A 22,181-nucleotide genomic window follows, 5' to 3' on the forward strand; every position below is an offset into this window, starting at 1 on the left:
TTCTTCCATGTGGGCTTTGTTGCTTCTGAGCTAGATGGCTGCTTGTTTACCTTCAAGCTTTTAAGACCCCAGACGCTATATCTTTTGATAGCCGGGCACCATCAGCTTTCTTACTTATTCACCCGCTTTGTCTTCAGTGGTTGTGTCGGGAAGGTGAGCATCATAGAATGCCAATTTAATAGAAGATCCTATAGTTAAATATCAGATTCTAAAGAATCAGGGTCCAGCTCCATGAAGTCAGGTATATAGGTAACCATTTATCCACAAATAGGATGGACTGGCTTTAATCTAGACTTTTTACCTATTAAACATGAAACAGTCTCATGCCTGAAGGTAGCCTGCCTGCTTATGAATTTGGGTGGAAGACACAAGACCTTAAAGCGGAAACAAATACAGTTGATTATTCATAGCAAGAGAAGTAGTCAGAGGATCAACGTTTTTGCATCAGCGCCCACGGCCCAGTTCCTCTGGGAGATGTAAAGGAAATCCAGAAAACACCTGCTATAAGAATGTGTTAGCTCTTTCTCTTCAGCAAGGCGGCCCGAGCGGCTAACACAAAGATGCAGATCTTTGTGAAGAGCCTGACAGGCAAGACCATCACCCTTGAGGTTGAGCCCAGAGACACCATCCAGAAGGTCTAAATTAAGATCCAAGACAAGGAGGGCATTCCCCCGGACCAGCAGCGTCTGACTTTTGCTGATAAACAGCTGGAGGGTGGCTGCACTCTCTGGGACTACAACATCCAGAGTCTACCCTGCACTTGGTGCTGCGTCTGCGTGGTGGTATCATGGAGCGGTCCCTGCGCCAGCTGGCCCAGAAGTACAACTGCGACAAGATGATCTGCGCCAAGTGTGATGCTCACCTTCACCCCGTGCCGTCCACTGCCGCAAGAAGAAGTGTGGCCACACCAACAACCTGCATCCCAAGACGGAGGTCAAATAAGGCTCCTGTCTGTGGGCTCTCCTGAATCCTGCTGGTGTTCTCCTGAGCTCAGTGGCGCTGGGCCCTCAATAAAGTCTCACTTTCACTGACCTGAAGCAAAAAAAAAAAGTGTTAGAAGATAGGAGCTGGGATATTGTCGCTGACTCCCACCAAGTATATTTCAACTCATTGTGAGTCCGTGTGACAGAGCAGAACTGTTCCATATAGTTTCCTTCACTTAATCTTTACAGGAGCCGATCACCTAGCCTTTTCCCCACAGAGCGATGGGGTGGATTCCAACCACCAACCTTTTGGTTAGCAGCCAAATGCTTAACCTTTGTGCCCTCAGGGTTACTGAGCACTTGGAATATAGCTAATACAATTGGCCTCTGTGATTTGGTTAATCGGTGTTTCTCACTATAACAGTGGACTCATCCAATACTTGTCCTATTGTGATTGACTTACCTCACTCAGCGTAATGGTTTCTAGGTCCTCCCATATCATGTGGTGTTTCATGATGTCATCACTATTTTGGGGGGGACGTGTAATATTCCACTGTGTGTATATACACACCACAGTTTCTTTATCCATTCTTCCACTGTTGGGCATTGGGCTGCTTCCAGTCTCTTGCTAATGTGAACTGTGTTGCTATAAACACAGGAGCGCATACATACACTTGTGTTGTCTCTCTTATTTCTTTGGGGTATATGCTTAATAGTGGTATAGCTGGATCATGTGGGATTTCAATTCCCCGTTGCTTTAAGTATCGCCATATTGTTTTCCATAGTGGTTGTAAATATTTCTAAGTCTACCAACACGATGAGTTCCATTCTCTTCACTACCTCTCCAGCCTTTGTTTTATGTCTTTGGTGTTGGGCTCCCATTGTGGGTGTAAGGTGAGATCTCATTGTGGCTTTGTGTCTCCTGGATGGCTAGTGATCATGAATGTCTTTTCATGTGTTTGTTAGCCATTTGTATTTCATTTTTGGTGAAATATCTGTTCATGTCTTTTTCCCATTCTTAATTGTGTGGTTTGTTATTTCCTATTGAGCTGTTGTAGAAGTCTGTATATTTTGGTATCTAGACCCTTGTCCAATGTACTTTTAGAAAAAATTTTTCTCAATCTGTGGGCTCTTGAATTATTCTTTTTTTTTTTAATTTTAACAATTTATTGGGGCTCATACAATTCTTTTCACAGTTCATATATATACATACATCAATTGTATAAAGCACATCTGTACAGTCTTTGCCCTAATCATTTTTTCTCTTTTCTTCTTTTACATTTTATTAGGGTTGAATTATTCTTTTGATGAAGTCTTTTGATGTGCATAAATGATGTATTGTCAAGAAGTCCCAGTCATCTATTTTGTCTTCCACTCTGTGTGCTTCCTTTCTTATTCTTGGTAGACTATGTATGGCCTGTAGTAGTGCCCTTAAGTTTGTTCCAGTTTTCTCTTCGATGATCCTGATAGCTCTGCAGTTTTGATAAGTTTATTTTAAAGGAGTTTAGGATCATGATTAGCTTATGCACAAGTTAGAAAAGGGTGATACAAGAAATCTCAGTCTTTCAACAAAAAATTTGAGAAAATGAACACAGTGTTCATCTGATTGTGTGTGTGTGTATGTGTGTGTGTTTAAGTAGAATCACCAGATTCTGCTAGAATATTGTTGGAGAAAGAAGCAACAGCTCCCAAATTGTTTGCTTGTTGTTGTTGTTTAAATTATTTTATTTTTAAGTTTCACGAACTCACAATTCCCAGACTGTATTGCAGCTTGGTAAAAGAGGAATGCTTGATAATAAAGGGATACCACCTCTAAAGATCAGGTTAGCTCTCTGCTCATGTTGGCCTGCCATTGCCAATACTCCCTTAGAAAACTGGTGGCCGTTTTTGAGGTAAGTAATTCTCAGACTAGATCCAAGGGAACTCTTTGGTAATTATAAGATAAATTAAACTAACTGAAACAGCTTGGAATTATGTAGCTACTTGTATATGTTGCTTTTTTTCTTTTGAGATTTTTTTTTCCAGAATGTTATGTTGTTGTTAATCATAGTAACAACTATAAGGGAGAACACAGTGGCTTCATATGCCTGTTATTTGACCTGACTTCAGAGGCTAGTGACTGTGAGATCTTCACCCACGATGGTGTCTGTCTGGACAAAATTTGCTGAAGGTGATCTAGGAAAGGGCATGAAATTACATCTTGAGAGTATTTGATATGGGTTTTAGTTTTTCCTTTATGAGGTTACTCTGAGCCTCAGCTGCAAATAAACTGCTTATCTTGACTCTTAATCAGGCAGTTCATTTGGAGAATACACTGTAGAAAAATCACTTAGTATGAATAGTATAATAAGGCTGTCAGTAAAAACATTTATGAAAACATAATGTTTACCTCCAGATGGTATTAGCAAATTATTCTTTTAGGGAATTCTTTTAATTTTATGACACATATGCTAATGAATTAAGTTGTTTTGACATAAAAATTAATGAAATGAATTTATTTTGACATTTTTGTGCTTATGACAATCTTGAAATAAAAATATTTCCAATTAACTTAAGGTAGTTATTACAGAATGAGTTTCATTTAAAGAATAAATGTGATTTTGAAAGCAAAACAAGCTTTTTCAGAGATCTAGTCCAAGCCTTCAGTCTTGGGATTTTACAGGTTTTTACTCCCTAGTTATGATTAAAAAAAGAGAAAAAAAAAACCCAAAACAATTGCCTAAGGAATAGTAAATGGGGGGCAGGGATGGGCGGGAATTGATTCTATTGTGTTAAAGTATCTGGGCCAGTTTAGGAGCCCTGGGGGTGTAGTGGAGTCCTGGTTATAGTATGTTGGGCTGGTAATGGCAAAGTCATCAGTTCAAAACCACTAGTCTCTCTATGGGCTTTCTACTCCTGTAAAGAGTTAACAGTTGGAGAAACTCACAATGGCAGTTCTACTTTGCCCTGTAGGGTCACTAGAGTAACAGTGTGAGATTTTTGAGTTACTGTAGTGGGTTACACATTGGGCTGCTAACTACAAGGTTAGCATTCATTTCAAAACCACCAGCTACGGCATGGGAGAAAGATAGAGCTGTCTGCTCCCATAAACACGTATAGTCTTAGAAACCCTGAGGGCAGTATCCACTTTGTTCCATAGTTGAACTCAAGTCCATGGCAGAGAGTAGTAGTAGGAGGTGAACTGGGTTATCTATTGTACTGCTAACTGCAAGGTGGGAAATTCAAACCCAGGCCACTCCAGGGAGAAAAGTGAGCTTTCTGTTCAGGTAAAGACTTATAGTCTCAGAAACTCAATGGGGAAGTGCTACTTTGTCCTATAGCATTGTCAGAAGTCACAATAGACATGATGGCAGAGAGTTTGTTTTGGGGCGGTGGTGGGGGTTGGTGGTACTCAGTCATTATTTAAACATAAATGAATTGGGAGGCCTAGTTCTTAAAATTGAATGTGACTCAAAGGTAAGGGAGAGCCCAAGGAAAACATTAAAAAAAAAACAACCAAAAAATTTTCCAATTAGGTGTAGCTCTTGTGGCACAATAGGTTAAACATTGGTCTGCTAGGCAGGGCAAACCAACAACCCCCAAAATGTACAGCCTCAGAGCATGATGGTGGGATAGGAGGAAGGTGAAAGGAAATAGAGAAAAGAGTTAGGAGGCAAAAGCTATTTACAGAGTTATAGCTATAGGCATGTGAGATAGTTAAGGTTTATTGTGCCAACCTGGCCGAAAAACACATGTGGGGTTAATTGAAGGGCAGAGGGATAAATGGCTCAGTGAGCCTCGCCTTTCTGGTTCTCTGGTCTATTGTTCTCTGATGGTCACACCAGTGTGCGGCTGCTTAGCTAGTTCTCTGCCTTAGCTGGCAAGGCTCACTTCCTGGGAGACATTCCTGAGGAGAAGCCACATGGATCTACCTTGATGCAGCCCTGGGTGCTGGAGCAGCCTTGTGGAGACGCTGCCAGTGCTGAGGTGCTTACATGCTCACTGATTCAGGATTCCTCCTGAAGTTGGCATCATTGCGTGTGTTTTGTGAGATTAAGGAGGATTTTGTAGATCGTTGTCGGATATAAGGGCTAATGTCGGACTTATGGGCTTGGACTGGCCTGGGTTGGGTTGCTTTCTCAATGTACACTTACCTTTTATATAAAACTCTCTATTATATACATATGAATTTCTGTGGATTTGTTTCTCTATTTGACCTAGACTAACACAGAATGTATATATGTAAATATATTAATTCATAATGAAAAGGATAGAGGCCAATGTACATATATTTATATGTTAAGTATTAAGATAGCAGATGCACTTTGGGCCTCTACACAAGGCCTCCCTTCACACAAGAACACTTTGTTTTAATAACCTGGCATTCTGTGATGCTCACCCTCCTGACACTATCACTGAAGACAAAATGGGTGCATAAACAAATGTGGTGAAGAGAGCAGATGGTACCCGGCTAATCGCAAGATATAGTGGCTGGGGTCTTAAAGGCTTCAAGTTAAACAAGCAGCCATCTAGCAGGGAAGCAACTAAGTCCACATGGAAGAAACACACCAGCCTGTGTGATCATGAGGTGTTGATGGGATCAGGTATCAGGTATCAAAAGATCTCAAACAACCAACTGTATCTATGTGAATGAGGGGGAGTATGGAGTGGAGACCCAAAGCCCATCTGTAGGCAATTGGATATCCCCCCACAGAATTGTTATAAGGAAGGGATGATTCTACCAAGGTTCAGTATAGCACCAACAAAACACACATCATTCCTGTAGTTCCTGAATGCTTCCCTTCCCCCGCTCCCCACTACCATGACCCAGTTCTACACAATTCTGTCTAGAATGGAGAACATACATTGGTAGAGATAAGAGCTCTTGACACAGGGAATTCAGGCCAGATAAACCCCTCAGAAATAGTAGTGGGAGTAGCGATATTTTGAGGGTAAGGGGATGGTTGGGGAGGGGGAAGGGAGAGAAAGGGGGAACCCATCACAAGGTTGGATATATAGTACCCCCTTCCCAAAGGGGATGAATAACAGAGATGTGGGTGAAGGGAGACAATGGATAGTATAAGATATGAATTAATAATAACAATATATAATTGATCAAGGATTTATGAGGGTGGGAGGGTGGGAAAGGGAGGGAAAAGAGTAGGTTAAACCAAGGGCTCAAGTAGTAAATGTTTTGGAAAGGATTATGGCAATATATGTACAAATATGGTTGATACTCTTGGTATATGGAATGTTATAAGAGCTGTAAGAGCCCCAAATAAAATGATTTAAAAAAAATTTTTACAGCCTCAGAAAACTTAAGGAGCAATTCTATTCAGTCCTATAGAGTTTCTGTGAACCCAAATCAACTCAATGGTCTTATTTCAGCAATAATTATGTTTTCTGTTATATAAATAATTTCAAGCTCTTCAGGTAATTTTCTGGTATTTATTTAGGCTAATAGCTGTTAAAAATTAAAATTCATATGCTTTTGCTTTTTAAAGAAATCAGGAATATGTATATTCAAGTCTGCTACACAGTATGTTTATATTTTTTCCACTGGGAAGGTTATATTACAAGAGGTATGCAACAATAATAATGTTGAAAAGATTCATGAAAAATTAATTTGTTATATTTGAAATTTTATCCCTCTGGCTAAAGTTTAGTAGTTAAGTTTAGGAGGTTTTTTTTCTGGGGGGAGGACTTTAATCTTAAATGACATAAATCAAGAAATTGTGTTTCTTACCATTAAAATAAAAACAATTTTGATTACTTGTCTGAATAGTTTATTCATTCTTTAAATAAACTGGCTTCCATGACAAGGCTGGATTGGCTCACCAAGTCACATGACCTTCAAAAAGCTGAAGCTCAGGTGTTATTTCTCAGTAGATTACTATAAATTCCCAATAATTTGAAGCTTTTTGAAAAATCACAAACTATTTTTTACTTAAAGGTGTGTTGGTCTGGGTTGACTAGAGAAACATATCCGGAGACATTCATGTATGTGTGAGAGAGAACTTTATATCAAGAAATTTTGCATCAATAAAACATTGCAGCCCAATAAAACATTGCAGTGAAGTAAGCCCAGCACAAAAGGACAAGTGAGTCCTTGAGGTAAACATGAGTCCGCTGAGGTAAACTTAAAACTGCAAAAGGGGCAGAGGGGAAAAGCTACAGTCTACATACATTCCCGGGGTGAGGTCCAGGTACTATGGCAGGGGTCAGATCCAACCCAGGCAGTCAACTAAAAAGGAGGGTGAAAGAAAGAAAGGGGGGAAAATAGACACAGGTATCAGGGGAACAGGGCACTCCACAGGAAAGGGAGAGAGGGGCCAGATTCAACCCAGTGCACCAAGACTTGAATGCGACATACTGGCATGAAGCAGGGAACCAATAGAGAGGTCCCCACACCCCCTACCTCAGAGGAATGCACTTCAGAGGACAGCACTGAAGCTAGTGCTCAGGGAGAGGGGAACATCTGATCAGAGCACACAGGAGCAAATAAAGAGGAAAGGAGACAGAGTGGAGCACTTCCTGGCCCACTAAGCCCTGAGGATGATAGTGTAGCAAAAATGAAGCACACAACTTTCCTTTAGTTCTTTAAGGCTTCCTCCACCCCACTATCATGACCCCAATTCTACCTTACATATCCAGCTAGACCAGAGCATGTACACAGGTACAGATAAGAGCTGGAAACACAGGGAATCCAGGACAGATAAACCCCTCAGGACCAATAATGAGAATAGTGATACCAGGAGGGGAAAGGGAGGGTGGGGGAGAAAGGGGGAACCAATCACTGTGATCTACATATAACCCCCTCCCAAGGGGGACGGACAACAGAAAAGTGGGAGAAGGGAGACATCAATCGGTGTAAGATATGAAAAAAAAATTATCAAGGATTCATGAGGTAGGGGGAGGGGGGAGGGAATGAGCTGATACCAAGAAAAAATATTTTGAAAATGATGATGGAAAAAAAATGATGGCAACAAATGTACAAATGTGCTTGACACAATGGATGTATGTATGGATTGTGATAAGAGCTGTACAAGTCCCCAATAAAATTATTTTTTTTTAAGTCCCAGCCCAGTCCACATGAAGTCCATAAATTCAATATTAGTCCATAAGTCTGATATTAGCTCACAAATTCATCTTCTGACTCACGCAGCATCTGCAATGATGCCAAATGCAGGAAGATCACAGGCCAGTGGGTAGAAAGTGTTGAGGATTCAATGGAGATGGACACGTCTTCAGGGCGCTGGCTGCTCTCAGTGTGGCTCCATGTGGCTTGTCAACAGGAGTGTGAACCCAAGAGAGTGTGTGGTCCACCTCCAGGGAGAAGAGAGGAAGTCCCAGAATTCTCAAGAGAAGGCCACACCTACAAGGCGGCATCAACCAGGCTGTGACCTGATTGACAGGCTAGACTCCACCCCTATAACCTATTTATCAAGTTGATGTGAAATTATGTAACAACCACAAAGGTTTATAATTTTTGTTATTTTAGTTCCTATACTGGTTGCAACTTTGTTTCCTTTTAATCTAGCTATTTATCTATAATCTTGCTTCAGATGTTTAGTAATTTGATGGTTTGGAATTACATCCAAAATTAAAAAAAAATAAGGTTAATCATTGTGTGTAAGGTACTTTCTGATGTTACAGACTTTTTATTGACTTTGCATTAATTCTGTAATTAATCCCCATCAGATATTTAATTTAAATATCACAAATTAACCATGCCATCGTGATCATTACATAATCTAGTATTAACTTGATAGAGGATTGCTATAAGAGCTGTAAGAGCCCCCAGTAAAATGATTTATTAAAATTAAAATAAAAACCCACCTTGATAGAGTGAAGGGGTGGAGTCTAGCCTGTCCATGGGGTCACAGCCTGATGATACCTCCTTGTGGGTTGGACTTCTCTTAAGTGGGGTCCTGGGGACCCCCCGACCTCCTTCACTTTCCTGTTGACAAGCCACTTTGAGCCACACTGATGGCAGCCAGAGCCCTGGGGATGTGTCCACAGCCATTGCATCCACAGACTCTGCACCCACCGCGCTGTGATCTTCCTGCATTCTGCCTCATTGCATGAGACTGTATAAGTCCATAGAGGGATTTATGGATTAGTATCAAATTTATGTACTCGATCTGGACTGGGCTGGGATATTTGCTTGATATATAATTACGACTTGATATAAGGCTTTCTCTTACACATGTATGAATGTCTCACACATAAATAAGTGAATTTGTTCTCTCTCAACCCAGCCTAACATAGCCACATTCAGCTTTGCCATCTAGATATACGCTTTTTCTTTTCTTTCTTGTTTTGCTGATATACTGAGATGTTTGACCACAGTATTTGCACAGAAAGATGGACTAGCTTGTACTGTTATTTTGAACTTGGAGCCTGCCAGACTGAATCAAGTTTTTCAGAATTCTGGTGGAGATGTGATGGGGTTCACAAATGACAACTTATCCTAAAATCAGCAGAAACAGAAATACGTCACTAAATAGACTAAAAAGCACCTATGAACTTTTATTTAGGAATATTATGAGTGATTTAAGGATCTATTCTATAGATTTTATAAGAAATCATCTTTTTCTTGTCTCCCAAGATGAGTTCAGGTATTATAATTCTAAGATTAAAATATTTTAGCTGGCAAACTTAGCAAGGTTCAAAAACTATAGCTAGAATAATGCAAAAAGAACCCCCAAACTATAGTTGACTGGAGTAGTAAAGTTCAAAGTGAAATGGCAATTAAGATTTTCTGTCATTAAAAGAATATTTTTGGGTTTCACTAAATTAACATTTCTATGTTCATATACAACCTGAGATTTATAAAGTAGTAAACACTTTATATTTGCTATCTGAATTTTGAGAACATTTCAAGAACATATTTGGTGCACTGAACACTAATGAGAGAAGGCCTAATAAGCTTTGGGATGACATCAACAATGACATTGATGAAGAAAGTAAACGATCATTCAAAAGTTAAGAAAAAAAGAGAAGGTCAAAGTTGATGACAGAAGAGACTCTGAAACTTGTTCTCACAGTAGGATTGCAAAGGCAAATGGAAGAAATGATGAAATCAAAAGGCTGACTAGATAATTTCAAAGGGGATCTCAAAAAAGATAAAGTAAAATATGAAATGTGCACAGTCCAGAAAGGAAGAACACACACCACATACCTTAAACTGAAAAGTAAAAAAAACAAAACAAAAAAAAGAGGAAAAAATGTAAGCCTCAAGTCGTAATACTGAAAGATCCTAAGGGCAAAATATTGAATGATGCAGGAAACATCAAAAGAAGATGGAAAGAATGCAGAGTCACTGTAGCACAAAGGACTAGTTGACATTCCACCGTTTCCGTTTAAGTTCACCAAGTGCCTTGGAAGTAGTCTGGTGATCTATTTCCAAAAATAAAATAAATCAGCCATTGAAGCCTTATGGGATGCAGTTCTACTCTGATATATGTATGGTGGCCATGTGGTGGAGTCCATTCGATGTCAACTGGTTGGTTTATGTACATATTACGTGGGAAAACTGGAGAAGCTGCCCTCAGTGCAGGAAGGTGGGCTCTGGGGGAGTTGACCTCTAGGAGCTGCAGGATTTGGGCCTTGTTGGAAGTCATGCCATGAGCTATGTAAGCTGGTGCTGGAGTATCTTTTCATTCTGCAGGAGTTGGATAACTATGCAGCCAAGTCCTTTTATCCTGCAATGTGTTTCACTCTGTTATATAGGTTCGCTATGTGTTGGAGTTGACTAAATGCCAGTGAGTTTGGTTTATTGACAACCCTTAAAAAGCTGTGGCACCTAAATAATCTGGGGGAGAAAACGATGGGACTGACGGTTCTGGGGGGACATGGGAGAGGGAGAGGTGGGGGAAAGGAAGTGGTGTTAACAAATCCTGGGACAAGGGAACAACAAGCGATCCAAAATCATTGACAAGGAGGGTGTAAGAGGCCTGGTAGGGCTTGATCAAAGGCAAAGTAACAGAGAGGAATTACTGAAACCCCAATGAAGGCTGAGCATGATAGTGGGACAAGAGTAAAGTAAAAGGAAATAGAGGAAAGAAGTAGGTAGCACAGGGCATTTGTAGAGATCTAAATACGGTATGTACATATGTAAATAGATTTATGTATAACAACAGGGAAATAGATCTATGTACATTTATTTATATGCTAAGTATTAAGGTAGCACATGGACAAGTACTTTCTCAATGCAAGAACACTTTATTCTAATAACCCAGCATTCTGTGATGCTCACTTTCCTGAGATGATCGCTGAAGACAAAGCAGGTACACAAACAAATGTGGTTAAGAAAGTTGATGGTGCCCGGCTATAAAAATATATAGCATCTGGGGTCTTAAAGGTTTGAAGATAAACAAGCAGCCATCTAGCTGAGAAGCAACCAAAGTCCACACAGAAGAAGCACACCAGCCTGTGTGATCATGAGGTGTTGATGGGATCAGGTATCAGGCATCAAAGAACAAAAATCATATCATTGTGAATGAGGGGGAGTACGGAGTGGGGACCCAAAGCCCATCTGTAGGCAACTGGACATACCCTTATAGAAGGGTCTCTGGGAGAAGACAAGCCATTCAGGGGTGCAGCGTAGCACTGATGAAACACAACTTTCCTCTAGTTATTAAATTCTTCCTCCTCACCCCTCTCATGATCCCAATTCTGCCTTACAAATCCGGCTAGACCAGAGCATGTACACTGGAACAGATAGGAACTGGCAACACAGGGAATCCAAGACAGATGAACCCCTCAGGACCAGTGGTGAGGGTGGTGATACCTGGAGAGTGGAGGGAGAGTGGGGTGGAAAGGGGGAACCGATTACAAGGATCTACATGTGACCTCCTCCCTGGGGGATGGACAATAGACAAGTGGGTGAAGGGAGACATCGGACAGTGTAAGACAGGACAAAATAATAATAATTTATAAATTACCAAGGGTTCATGGGGGCGGCGGGGAGGAAGGGGAAAATGAGGAGCTGATACCAAAGACTCAAGTGGAAAGTGAATGTTTTGAGAATGATGATGGCAACAAATGTACAAATGTGCTCAACACAATGGATCTTTGTATGGATTGTGATGAGTTGTATGAGCCCCTAATAAAATGATTTAAAAAAACAAACGCTGTGGCACCTGGGAAAGCAGAAATGCTTAAAGAGCCAGATCCCTTTTTGCAGAGCAGATAATAAAAGCGAATACAGAGCAGTGTGAAAATAGACAACCAGCACAAGATCCAATGTTTTCAGAAACCACTGGAGACAAATATTAATTTCCCTTGATGTCAAATTTAATTTGAAAAATCTTAACCACTTTATTGACAAGAACTCACATATCACAGTCAGTGTACATTTCAGTGGTGCTGCAACTTAAGTTTAGTGGCAAAATACTAAGGTTGCTTGGCGACACTAATTTGCAGTGGGATTTTGGGCAAATCACCTAATTATCTGCCCTGCGTCTGTAAAATGTGGCAATTATGCTACAGGAGATTTTAAGATGGATCAGAACCAAACCTAGAAGTTCCACTTTTCTGAGTGTTTGTCTAGTAAAGAAAGCATTGGAACAGAACGTCATAGAGGACGGTTGTGGCAAGGGAGTGAAAAGATATTGGGGTGGGGGGGGTGTTACAAAAAAAGAAGGGAAGTGGACCGCACCCAGAGGATTGGCGCGAAGCCCAGCCCAGCCCCACCCCCTTGCAGCTGGCCCCGCCCCCTCTCCCTCGCAGCTTAGGTCAGCCCGCCACAACTCTACGTCCGGGGACTGAGCTCCGCCCCCCTGGACGCACAGCAGGCTGGGGAGTCGCCCGTCCTAAAGATGGCGGCCGAGTTGAAAAGTTGTGGCGAGTCCCGCTCCGCTTCGCGTGGTCTCGTCTCCACTGGGGGGCGAGGTGGCGGAATGATGGCGGAGGCGGGCGCGCCCCTGTGACTCTCCCTCGCGCGCGCGAGCGCTAACGAGAAGCGGCGCTGCGTTGCGGGCCCGGAAGTGCGGGGGGTGGGGAGCCAGGGGAGCGCGCGCGCAGGCCCTCACGCCGCGGGGGCGGGGCTCCGGCGTGCCGGGGGCGGGGCGGGGCGGGGTCGCGCCGTGGGGGCGGGGCAACGGCCTGGCGCTCCGCGGAAGCGGCGGGAGCGGCGGCGGCCGCCGGGTCCCGGGCGAGCATGTAGCGACCGCTGGCGGTGGCTGGGCTCCGAGGGGCGGGCCAGGCGGGGCGCGCGGGGCCACACGTGCGCGACATGGAGGAGGAGGGCAAGAAGGGGAAGAAGGTAAGAGTCGGTGGGCCGGGCGCCGCGGGCGCGTCCTCCGGGGGGCCGGGGTGGGAGTGGAAAACCTGGGCAGGCGAGGGCTGGGGTCGGAGGCCGGAAGAGGATTCCCGAGGCAGGGGCCGTGGAAGCCCGAGAGGGAGGGCGAGGGCCGGGCGGGTGCCGAGGGCCGGGTTCGCGGTTTGACACCCCCCAGAAGAGGCTGGGGCATGCTGGCGGCTTGGTGATGGGAAACCGGAGAGAACTTCATGGGTCCGTCCCTATGCTAGTGCACGTTGTTGAGTGGCTCCTGGGTCGGATGCACTGTCTGTCTGCACGGGCGGAGGCAACTGCCGAGGTGGGTCCCAGGCAAGCCTAGGAGCGCCTGGGACTTTAAAGGTGTGGGGGATAACTCAGGGCTAGATGGCTCGAGGAAAGAGGAGCGTATGACTCAGTTTCCAGAAATTCAGGAGCCAGGGAGAACGGGCCCTGAACAATGGAGTTTGGTGGTCCTGAGTGGAGGCGCACTTGGGACAAGTTGCGAGATGGAAGAGAGAACGGCCTTGCCCCCAGCCCCAGTCAAGCTTTGGTTTGGTTGAAAAAATTTCTACTTGAACAGTAAATTACTCGCTTCCATACCAAGGACTCTTAAACGACCTCAAAATGAACCCTGGTGAATAAATATGCAGCCACCGTTGTCAATGACAGGCTGCAGAGGAAGTGGTTGTGTGACTAAAGGGATCGGGAAACAGAGATGGGAACAGTTTAGGGGCCAAAAGTTTTCGAAGGTTGATATTTTAGAGCCAATTGGGTATAAGGCTACTTTAGAAATATTTGCTGTTTACTAGACTTCAGCCTTATATAAAGCACAAGCAATAGATGTTCATGCCCTCCCCCCCTCCCAACTTGCTGATCTTACCAGTTGAGTTGCTCCAGTGATTTACATTTTGGCTGTTAGATTTAGAACATAGTTCAACAGGCTCGTCATGTAGATTTTAAAACGTGTCTTTAATTACAGGCCTAGAATAATCGATAAAGAAATCCAGCTTTTAGAAGCAACTAAAAAGATATAATAAAAATGCAAATTGACTTTTAATAAAATGTATCCTTTTCAAATAAATGCTTTACAATCTGCTTAAGTGTCTTGCCTGTCATTTTCTTTTTAATAGATGTGGGTACTTGCATGGCACAGGTTGATAACAGATTTTTAGTCAACCTAACTGGTGCTTCAGGAGTCCTCATGGGGTAGAGGGCTGCGTGTTGAACGACTACTAAGCTCAGGGTCAGCAGTTTGAAGGCACCAGCCCCTCCACAGGAGAAAGGGGAGGCTTTTTGCTCTAGTAAAGATTTACAGTCTCAGAAACCTTAAACATTCAGCGACATTGAATGAGACAAACATAGTCCCCAGCTTTTGGAATAAAGTTGAAAAACCAGTAATGCGCTCAACAACTTTAGAGTTAGTGGCAGTCGGAAAAAGCCCTAAATACTGTCCAGGTTCGTCTCCACTACAGGAGATGCTAAGTTGTTGTTTGTTCTGTGCTTTCTCCAGATTCTGGCCATTGGCTTGAGCAAGTATGTGGGATATGGATTCACATGTGGGCCAAGACTTCACATCTGCATCCTGCCAATCTCCAGCTTGCAGAATCTTCCTGCTCTAGGCCCCCATTCAATAAGAATTCTCGTTGAACTCATGGAATGGAAATTTGTGTGTAAACCATTTTCATTACTGTTTATTACTAGAAGGACCTCCTCTAAAACTTGTACAGAGATTCAAGTTTAAATTGCTCTTGAGGTTACCAATCTATAGTTTGAGCATTTAAATTGTTTCTAAGCTTTTAAATATGAAATTTAAACCTTTAAAAGTGCGGATAAAAATGTAGATTACTAGATGTGAATTATCAGATAATTCAGATACTTGTATCAATGTTTCACTACGTAGTTATTCAGGCTTGTTTTAATGTGGCCCATTTTTTTCAGGACAGAATACAGACCTTTTACTTTTAGAGGTGATGTTAATTATCAAAGAATTAATAGACCAGAGTGGGTTGCCTATAAAGTGGCTCTAGTTATATATAGCCTTATCCTGGAACATGAGATTTTGATGACCATGCATCTGGGGTTTCCCCGGACAACCTTTATTCATCTAACAAACATCTACTGAGTCCTGTTATGCACCTGAACTTGTCTGGGTGATGGCAATGAATCAGGGACCTAGACGAGCTTGTGGGGAAATGACCAAGTTTTCGTCTGGAGCATGGGTCGGCAAACATTTGAGATAGAAGAGCCAATTCTGCCCTTCACAACACTTTAAGAATTGTCCAATGGCCATAAATATATTTTTAGAAGCGAATGAAATCACAACATCTGAATATCCTTGAAATTTTTAATTAATGAAACTGATAGTTGTATTTGCATTTTCAGTTTTTCGTCCGAGCCACGTGTACATGCTGAAAGAGCTGCATATGTCTTGTGAGCCATGTTTGCTGACCCCTGGTCTAGGGTGGTGGGTGTATAGGCAGGGAAACCCATAACTGTTAAAGGCGTGCATGGGGTCAGGAAAGTAGAAAGGACCTCTCAAAGCCTACTCCTGCCCTGAGGTCCTCATAAATACTTGCACTTTTCAGACCACAAGTCCTGAGTTAGGGTTTGGAAAATACAGCTGTCAGGTTACTTAATGGATCCATTTTGCATGTATGTTGACAATATTCTGTCCAGATGTAATGCTTTTTTGGGTAAGAAATTGAGGCACACATTTTGGTTGGATTATGTGACCTAACATTATGGGACCTATTATTTTAATAGGTTTTTCTAGGAAATGGATATTGTCGATAGTGCCATTGAGTTAATTTCAAATCATGGCGACCCTGCTGTGCAGACTAAAACTCCGCTCCCTTGGGTTTTCAACACTGATCTTTCAGATGCAGGTTGCCAGGCCTTCGGAGGCACCTCTGGGTGGGTTTGAACTGCTAACTTTGTGGTTAGCATTCAAGCATTTAACCATTTGTGACACCCAGGGGACTCATGAACAAACCCAAACACCCACAGCCACTGACTCAATTCTGACTCTTAGCGACCTTACAGGGCAGAGTAGAACAGCTCTATAGGGTTTCAGAGACTAAGTATGGGAGCAGGCAGCCTCATTTTTCTCCAGTGGAGTGGTTCATGAGTTTGAACTGCCCACCTTGTAGTTAACAGCCTAACAGCTCACTGCACCACCAGGAATTCCTGAACTAGATATTAATGTTAATAAACCTGACCAAGCCAAACCAGTTAGCTGATGCCAACTCATGCTGACACCGGTGTGTCACAGAAAAATGTGCTGCTTAGGGTTGTCAGGGATTGGTTTTGGGATGTAGATCTGTCGTTGGGGAGCCTCCAGGTTGACTTGAACTAGCAAATTTATTTAGTGCATTAACTATTTGTACCATGTAGGGCTTTCTATATAATTGCTAGGATTTATTAATTTGTTGGGTATAATACTGGGTATTGTATCTCTTAAGTAGATTAGACAGAAGACATTGGAACTTGCTTTATCCAACTCATTTCATCTCCCCAGGGATTCCTAGCTGGCAGTTTAGGACTTGGATGGGAAGGCAAGAAGACCAGGATTGGGAGTTTAGTCAGGAAGGAGCCACCTCGCAGCAGGGGACCCTGAGCCAGATGGCTGGTAGGCTAGTGCAGAACGGCTTGGAAAGGTGATGCAGGTTTGCAGAGCCACCGTGTACATAGGAGGTGCTGTCAGGTCCTTTTTGACTCAGCTACTCTGTGTACAACAGAGACACCGCCAGTACTCTGCCGTCCTCACAATTGGTTTGTTTGAGTCCATTGTTGCAGCTACTGTGTCAGTCTGTCTCCTCGAGGGCCTTCCTCTTTTTCATTGCCCTTCCAGTTTACTAAGCATGATGTCCTTTTCCAGGGACTGGTCGCTCCTTACCACATGTCTAAACTACATGAGAGAGGGTCTCATCAACCTTCCCTCTAAGGAACATTTTAGAGAATCATATATTTAATAGGTTGTCAACATCTGGAAGCTTTAGGAGGCCATAGTCTCCTTCAATCAGATTCTGTAATCCACTGTACCTAATAATTTAGAATCCAGAAACATATCAGAATTGTGAAATGTTTTTTTGTTATGGCTCTGGCCTTAAATTGAGAAATGTTAAAGGAAAGACGTCTTATAATAGTACTTCATGGAAGTCAACTCTGCCGACTAGGAGGAGCTTCAGCTTCTACCCATGTGTATTTGATTCTTGGCTGATTGCGGGCACTGCAGTTGTTGATCGTACAGTTCTGACATTCCCATGAGCAGTAATCCAGCTGCCCCCATCCATCATCACTTTATAGTGTCAGCATATAGCCCAAACTAAGTAAGGTACTTTAAAATTTTGACTTTGAAATTGCTCTAGTATTTGAGGGCCTACTGCATCCATAGCTGTGGGGCTCCCACTACATGGGAGTGAGAAAGAGCATTAGGGAACCAGAGAGGGCACCTGCTGAAAGGTGTACATTTGACAAGTGAACACAGTTAATGCATAGAGGGAGCTCATAAGGAAGGTTCAGAAATAAGAGGGGCAGAGCTTGGGGACCTTGTGGGGGTTTGGTGTGCTCCATTGATCGTGAGCACTCAGCGTTCATTCACTCAGTCATTCATTCAAGGATGATTCTCTAGCACCACTCTGTGCTCAGCATGCATGCCCTCATGACTTCGAGAACGTGAGGTGGAGCATAACATGCTAAAAGTTGTAAGAGTACTTTTTAAAGGTTGATTTAAAAAAAATCTTGGTTATGGGAAATATAAACAAAAGTAGAGAAAATAGTAAAATCAACCCCTTTTGTGTCCCAATCTCCATAGTTGTCAATGCTTGGGCAGTTTTGCTTCATTTATATATGGTCCTTATCCTGCCTGCTCCCAAGGTTAATTTGAAGCAAATTCTAGGCACTGGTTTACTTCTGTAAATTATAGTATTGTTTTTTAAGAATTTGAGCTCCTAGTTCTGTGCTAGCTGCAAGACGTTGCGTGTGCTGGCACAAGCTCAAATGTGTGGTGTTACCTAGCATTGTGTCTTAATCTAGACCTGAGGTCAGGAGAGTCTGGTTTCCTTATTGCCCTTGATACAAAGTGGCAAATAATCTGAACAGTAGTTATTTATTTTTATGCACAGTAGGTTGTTTTTTTTAAGTCTTTTCAATTTATTAAAAATATTTTTGGAGTGTACTATATAGTAGTATTTTTACTTTTAGTACTTTAAGTAATTTTATAAGCACTAAAGTACTTTAACTTAATTTTAAAAAGTGTTCCTCCATAGGTTTTATTAATTCAGTTAAATCTTGTTTGATTTTAGTCAAACAGTAGCTTTTTGACCAGCACAATTCTTCATGGTTGGGGAAATGTACATGGCAGAAAAGCATTCCAAGAAAGCTATATTGGTATTTAAGATACTACTGTTGAATGAAGCACAGTTTCCTGTTACAGGCTTTGTGAACGTGGGCATCTGTCACAAGAGGGATGACCACATGCCTTTTTTTCTCTTCGTCATTGTCCGTGAGTTTAAGGTTCTGTGTTAGCACATCTTCCATTGCAGTGTAATTTTTCTCTGATCATCAATCTAAGAACAATTCATTTCAGACTCTTAATTTTAAGGATTGCTCTCATTTTGAGGGAAATTAGATTTGTATTTTTGTCAAGTAACCACTAGTGTTTTTTTTAAGTGGAAATAAAGAGAAAGTTTTTTTTCCCCTTAGCCTGATTTCAGTGCCTAAAGGCTAAGTGTTTTTCCTTTAAGTGTAATGTGGAAAGGTGCAGTTTTTTTTTTTGCTTGTGAGTGTTTTAAGAGTTAGGACATTTGGTGAAGAAAGCTGATGGTGCCTGGCTATCAAAAGAGATAGTGACTGGGGTCTTAAAGGCTTGAAGATAAACAAGCGGCCATCTAGCTCAGAAGCAACAAAGTCCACATGGAAGTGATCGAGTGGTCCCAGGGGGATCAGTTACCAGGCATCAAAGAACAAAAAATCATATCATTGACTGCACACCTCCATGATAGGATCGCTGAAGACAAATGGGTGCATAAGCAAATGTGGTGAAGAAAGCTGATGGTGCCCGGCTATCAAAAGAGATAGTGTCTGGGGTCTTAAAGGCTTGAAGGTGAACAAGCGGCCATCTAGCTCAGAAGTAAAAAAGCCCACATGGAAGAAGCACACTGGCCAGTGCGATCACGAGGTGCCCAAGGGACCAGGTATAAGGCATCATGCAAAAAAAAAAAACAACAACGATATAAGTGTGTGTATATATGTGTATATGTATATGTATATATATATACCATATTAAATGAAGGGGGAAGTGCAGAGTGGAGACCCAAGGCCCAAGTGTCGGCCAATGGAGAGCCCCTCATAGAGGCGTTTAGGAGAGGAGATGGGTTAATTAGGGTGCGAGGTAGTACCGATGGGGAACACAGCTTTCCCCCAGATCCTGGATGCTTCCTCCCCCCAACTACCATGATCCGAATTCTACCTTGCAGGCCTGGATAGGACAGAGGCTGTACACTGGTGCATATGAGGGCTGGAGGTACAGGGAATCCAGGGTGGATGATACCTTCAGGACCAAGGTTGTGAGGGACGATGCTGGGAGAGTGGAGGGTGAGTGGGTTGGAAGGGGGGAACTGATTGCAAGGATCCACATGTGACCTCTTCCCTGGGAGAGGGACAGCAGAGAAGGGGGGAAGGGAGACTCCGGATAGGGCAAGATATGACAAAATAACGAGGTATAAATTACCAAGGACAAATGAGGGAGGGGGGAAAGGGGAGGGAGGGGAAAAAAAAAGAGGACCTGATGCAAGGGGCTTAAGTGGAGAGCAAATGCTTTGAGAATGATTCGGGCAGGGAATGTATGGATGTGCTTTATACAATTGATGTATGTATATGTATGGATGGTGATAAGAGTTGTATGGGTCCCTAATAAAATGTAAAAAAAGAAAAGAGGAGAAAAAAATGATTAAGGCAGGGACTGTACAGATGTGCTTTATACAATTGATGTATGTATATGTATGAACTGTGATAAGAATTGTATGAGCCCCTAATAAATTGTTAAAATTAAAAAAAAAAAGAGTTAGGACATTTTCTCACAATCCTTGAATGCATGCAATGATGATAATCTTTCATAAGCATAGTGGTGTAGTTGCTACTTATTAGATGGCGATCTTTTTTTTTTAAATTAAATACTTTTATTGGGGACTTTTACATCTCATCACAATCCATATATTCATCTATTGTGTCTAGCACATTTGTACATATGTTGCCATCTTCATTTCAAAGCATTGTCTTTCTACTTGAGCCCTTGATATCAGCTCCTCATTTTCCCCTTCCCCCCACCCTCCCTCATGAACCCTTGATAAGTTAATAGAGTATTTTCATATCTTGACATCATCCTCTGTCACCCGTCACCCACTTTTCTTTTCTGGAAGGGGGTTATATGTTGATCCTTATGATCGATTTCCCCTTTCTCCCCCAACCTTCTCCTTATTCTCCTGGTATCTCTATTCCCATTGTTGGTCCTGAGGGTTTTATATATCCTGGATTCCCTGTGTTTCAGGCTCTTATCTGTAGCAGTGTGCATGTTCTGATCTAGTCCGATTTGTAAAGTAGAATTGAGGTCATGGAAGTCAGGGGGAGGAAGCATTAAAGAACTAGAGAAAAGTGTGTTTCAGCAGTATTACACTGCACCCTGACTGGCTCATCTCTTCCTTGTGACCCTTCTGTAAGGGGATGTCCAATTGTCTGCAGATGGGCTTTGGGTCTCCACTCTACGCACACACACCCCTTTCACATTGGGTATGATTTTTGTCCTGGGTCTTAGATACCTGGTCCCATTGACACTTCATGATCACACAGGCTGGTGTGCTTCTTCCATGTGGGCTTTGTTGCTTCTGAGCTGGATGGCCGCTTGTTTGCCTTCAAGCCTTTAGACCCCAGAAACGATATCTTTTGATAGCCGGGCACCATCAGCTTTCTTCACCCCATTTGCTTATGCACCCATTTTGTCTTCAGTGGTTGTGTTGGGAAGGTGAGCATCACAGAATGGGGCAACAATTCTGAAAGTCGGCAGTTTGAAACCACCAGTCTCCTCAAGAGAAAAAAAAAACGGGACTTTCCTTTAAAGAGTTCGAGTCTTAGAAGTCCATAGGGGCAGTTCTACCCTGTCTTATAGGGTGGTCATGAGTTGGAATTGACTTGATGGCAGTGAGTATGGATTTTTGGTGTAAGCATAGTAGGAAGTTGGAATTTGGGCTTGTGATGGCTTACTTTATATCTAGTATTTTGAACATGTCATCAGGAGGGACCAGTACTTGGAGAAATACATTAGCTTCAAAGTAGAGGACCAGCAAAAATGCAGAAGAGCCTCAACAATTGACACAATGGCTCCAAGAATGGATTCGATCATAAGGATTATTCTGAGGCTGGCACAGGACTAGGCAATGTTTCATTCTGTTCTGCCTAGGGTCTCTTGAGTCAGAACCACTTTGGGACACCTAACACAGACAATGTGAGGGTGTCGGGGGCACGGTCAGATGCATTGGATGTTAGGTGCTAAGTTGTCAGTTCAAACCGAACAACTGCTCTGAAGGAGAAAGATGAGGCTATCAACTCCCATGAAGATTTGCAGCCTCCAAATCCTTGTAAGTTGGAATGGTAGTGGGTTTGGGTTTTAGAGGGGTTGGTCTTTTCTGAGAACAACAATGGCTCACAATGGTGAGTTTTAGTTTTAGGGATGTGGAAAGAATAGTTGAATCCTGCAAGTGTGAGAGAAATTTTAGTTCTAAACTGGGTTTATTACTATTCTTAAGGAAAATCCAGTGTTCACTGTTATTAAACAAAAAAAAATCACTGCCTTTGCGTCAGTGCTTACTCATAAGTGACCCTCAAGGCAGGTGGAACTGCCTTATTTCCTGAGCCAGGAGACACTTTGCAGGAGTAGAAAGTCCAGTCTTTCTCCTGTGGAGTTTGCTGGTAGTTTTGAACTGCTACCGTTCAGCTCTCGG

General features: G+C 42.5%; 1 protein-coding gene and 1 pseudogene across 4 annotated transcripts in view; both read left to right on the forward strand.

Annotated features, from left to right (window-relative positions):
* Nucleotides 1-560: 560 nt before the first annotated feature.
* On the forward strand, nt 561-942 carry LOC142456359 (ubiquitin-ribosomal protein eL40 fusion protein pseudogene; annotated as a pseudogene).
* Nucleotides 943-13,016: 12,074 nt separating this feature from the next.
* CCM2 (CCM2 scaffold protein) overlaps nt 13,017-22,181 on the forward strand; it is a 97,446-nt gene continuing 88,281 nt past the window's right edge. The window contains exons 1-2 of one of the 4 annotated variants that reach the window (XM_075558122.1): nt 13,025-13,173; nt 14,699-14,854. In XM_075558122.1, the coding sequence (XP_075414237.1) occupies nt 13,144-13,173; nt 14,699-14,854 (186 nt within the window). In that variant the 5' untranslated portion in view covers nt 13,025-13,143. Of the gene's footprint in view, nt 13,174-14,698; nt 14,855-22,181 lie in introns of all 4 variants that reach the window. The other 3 variants (XM_075558120.1, XM_075558121.1, XM_075558123.1) reach the window with 3 other exon arrangements.

Source organism: Tenrec ecaudatus, chromosome 9, assembly GCF_050624435.1.
Source record: "Tenrec ecaudatus isolate mTenEca1 chromosome 9, mTenEca1.hap1, whole genome shotgun sequence".
NCBI lineage: Eukaryota > Metazoa > Chordata > Mammalia > Afrosoricida > Tenrecidae > Tenrec > Tenrec ecaudatus.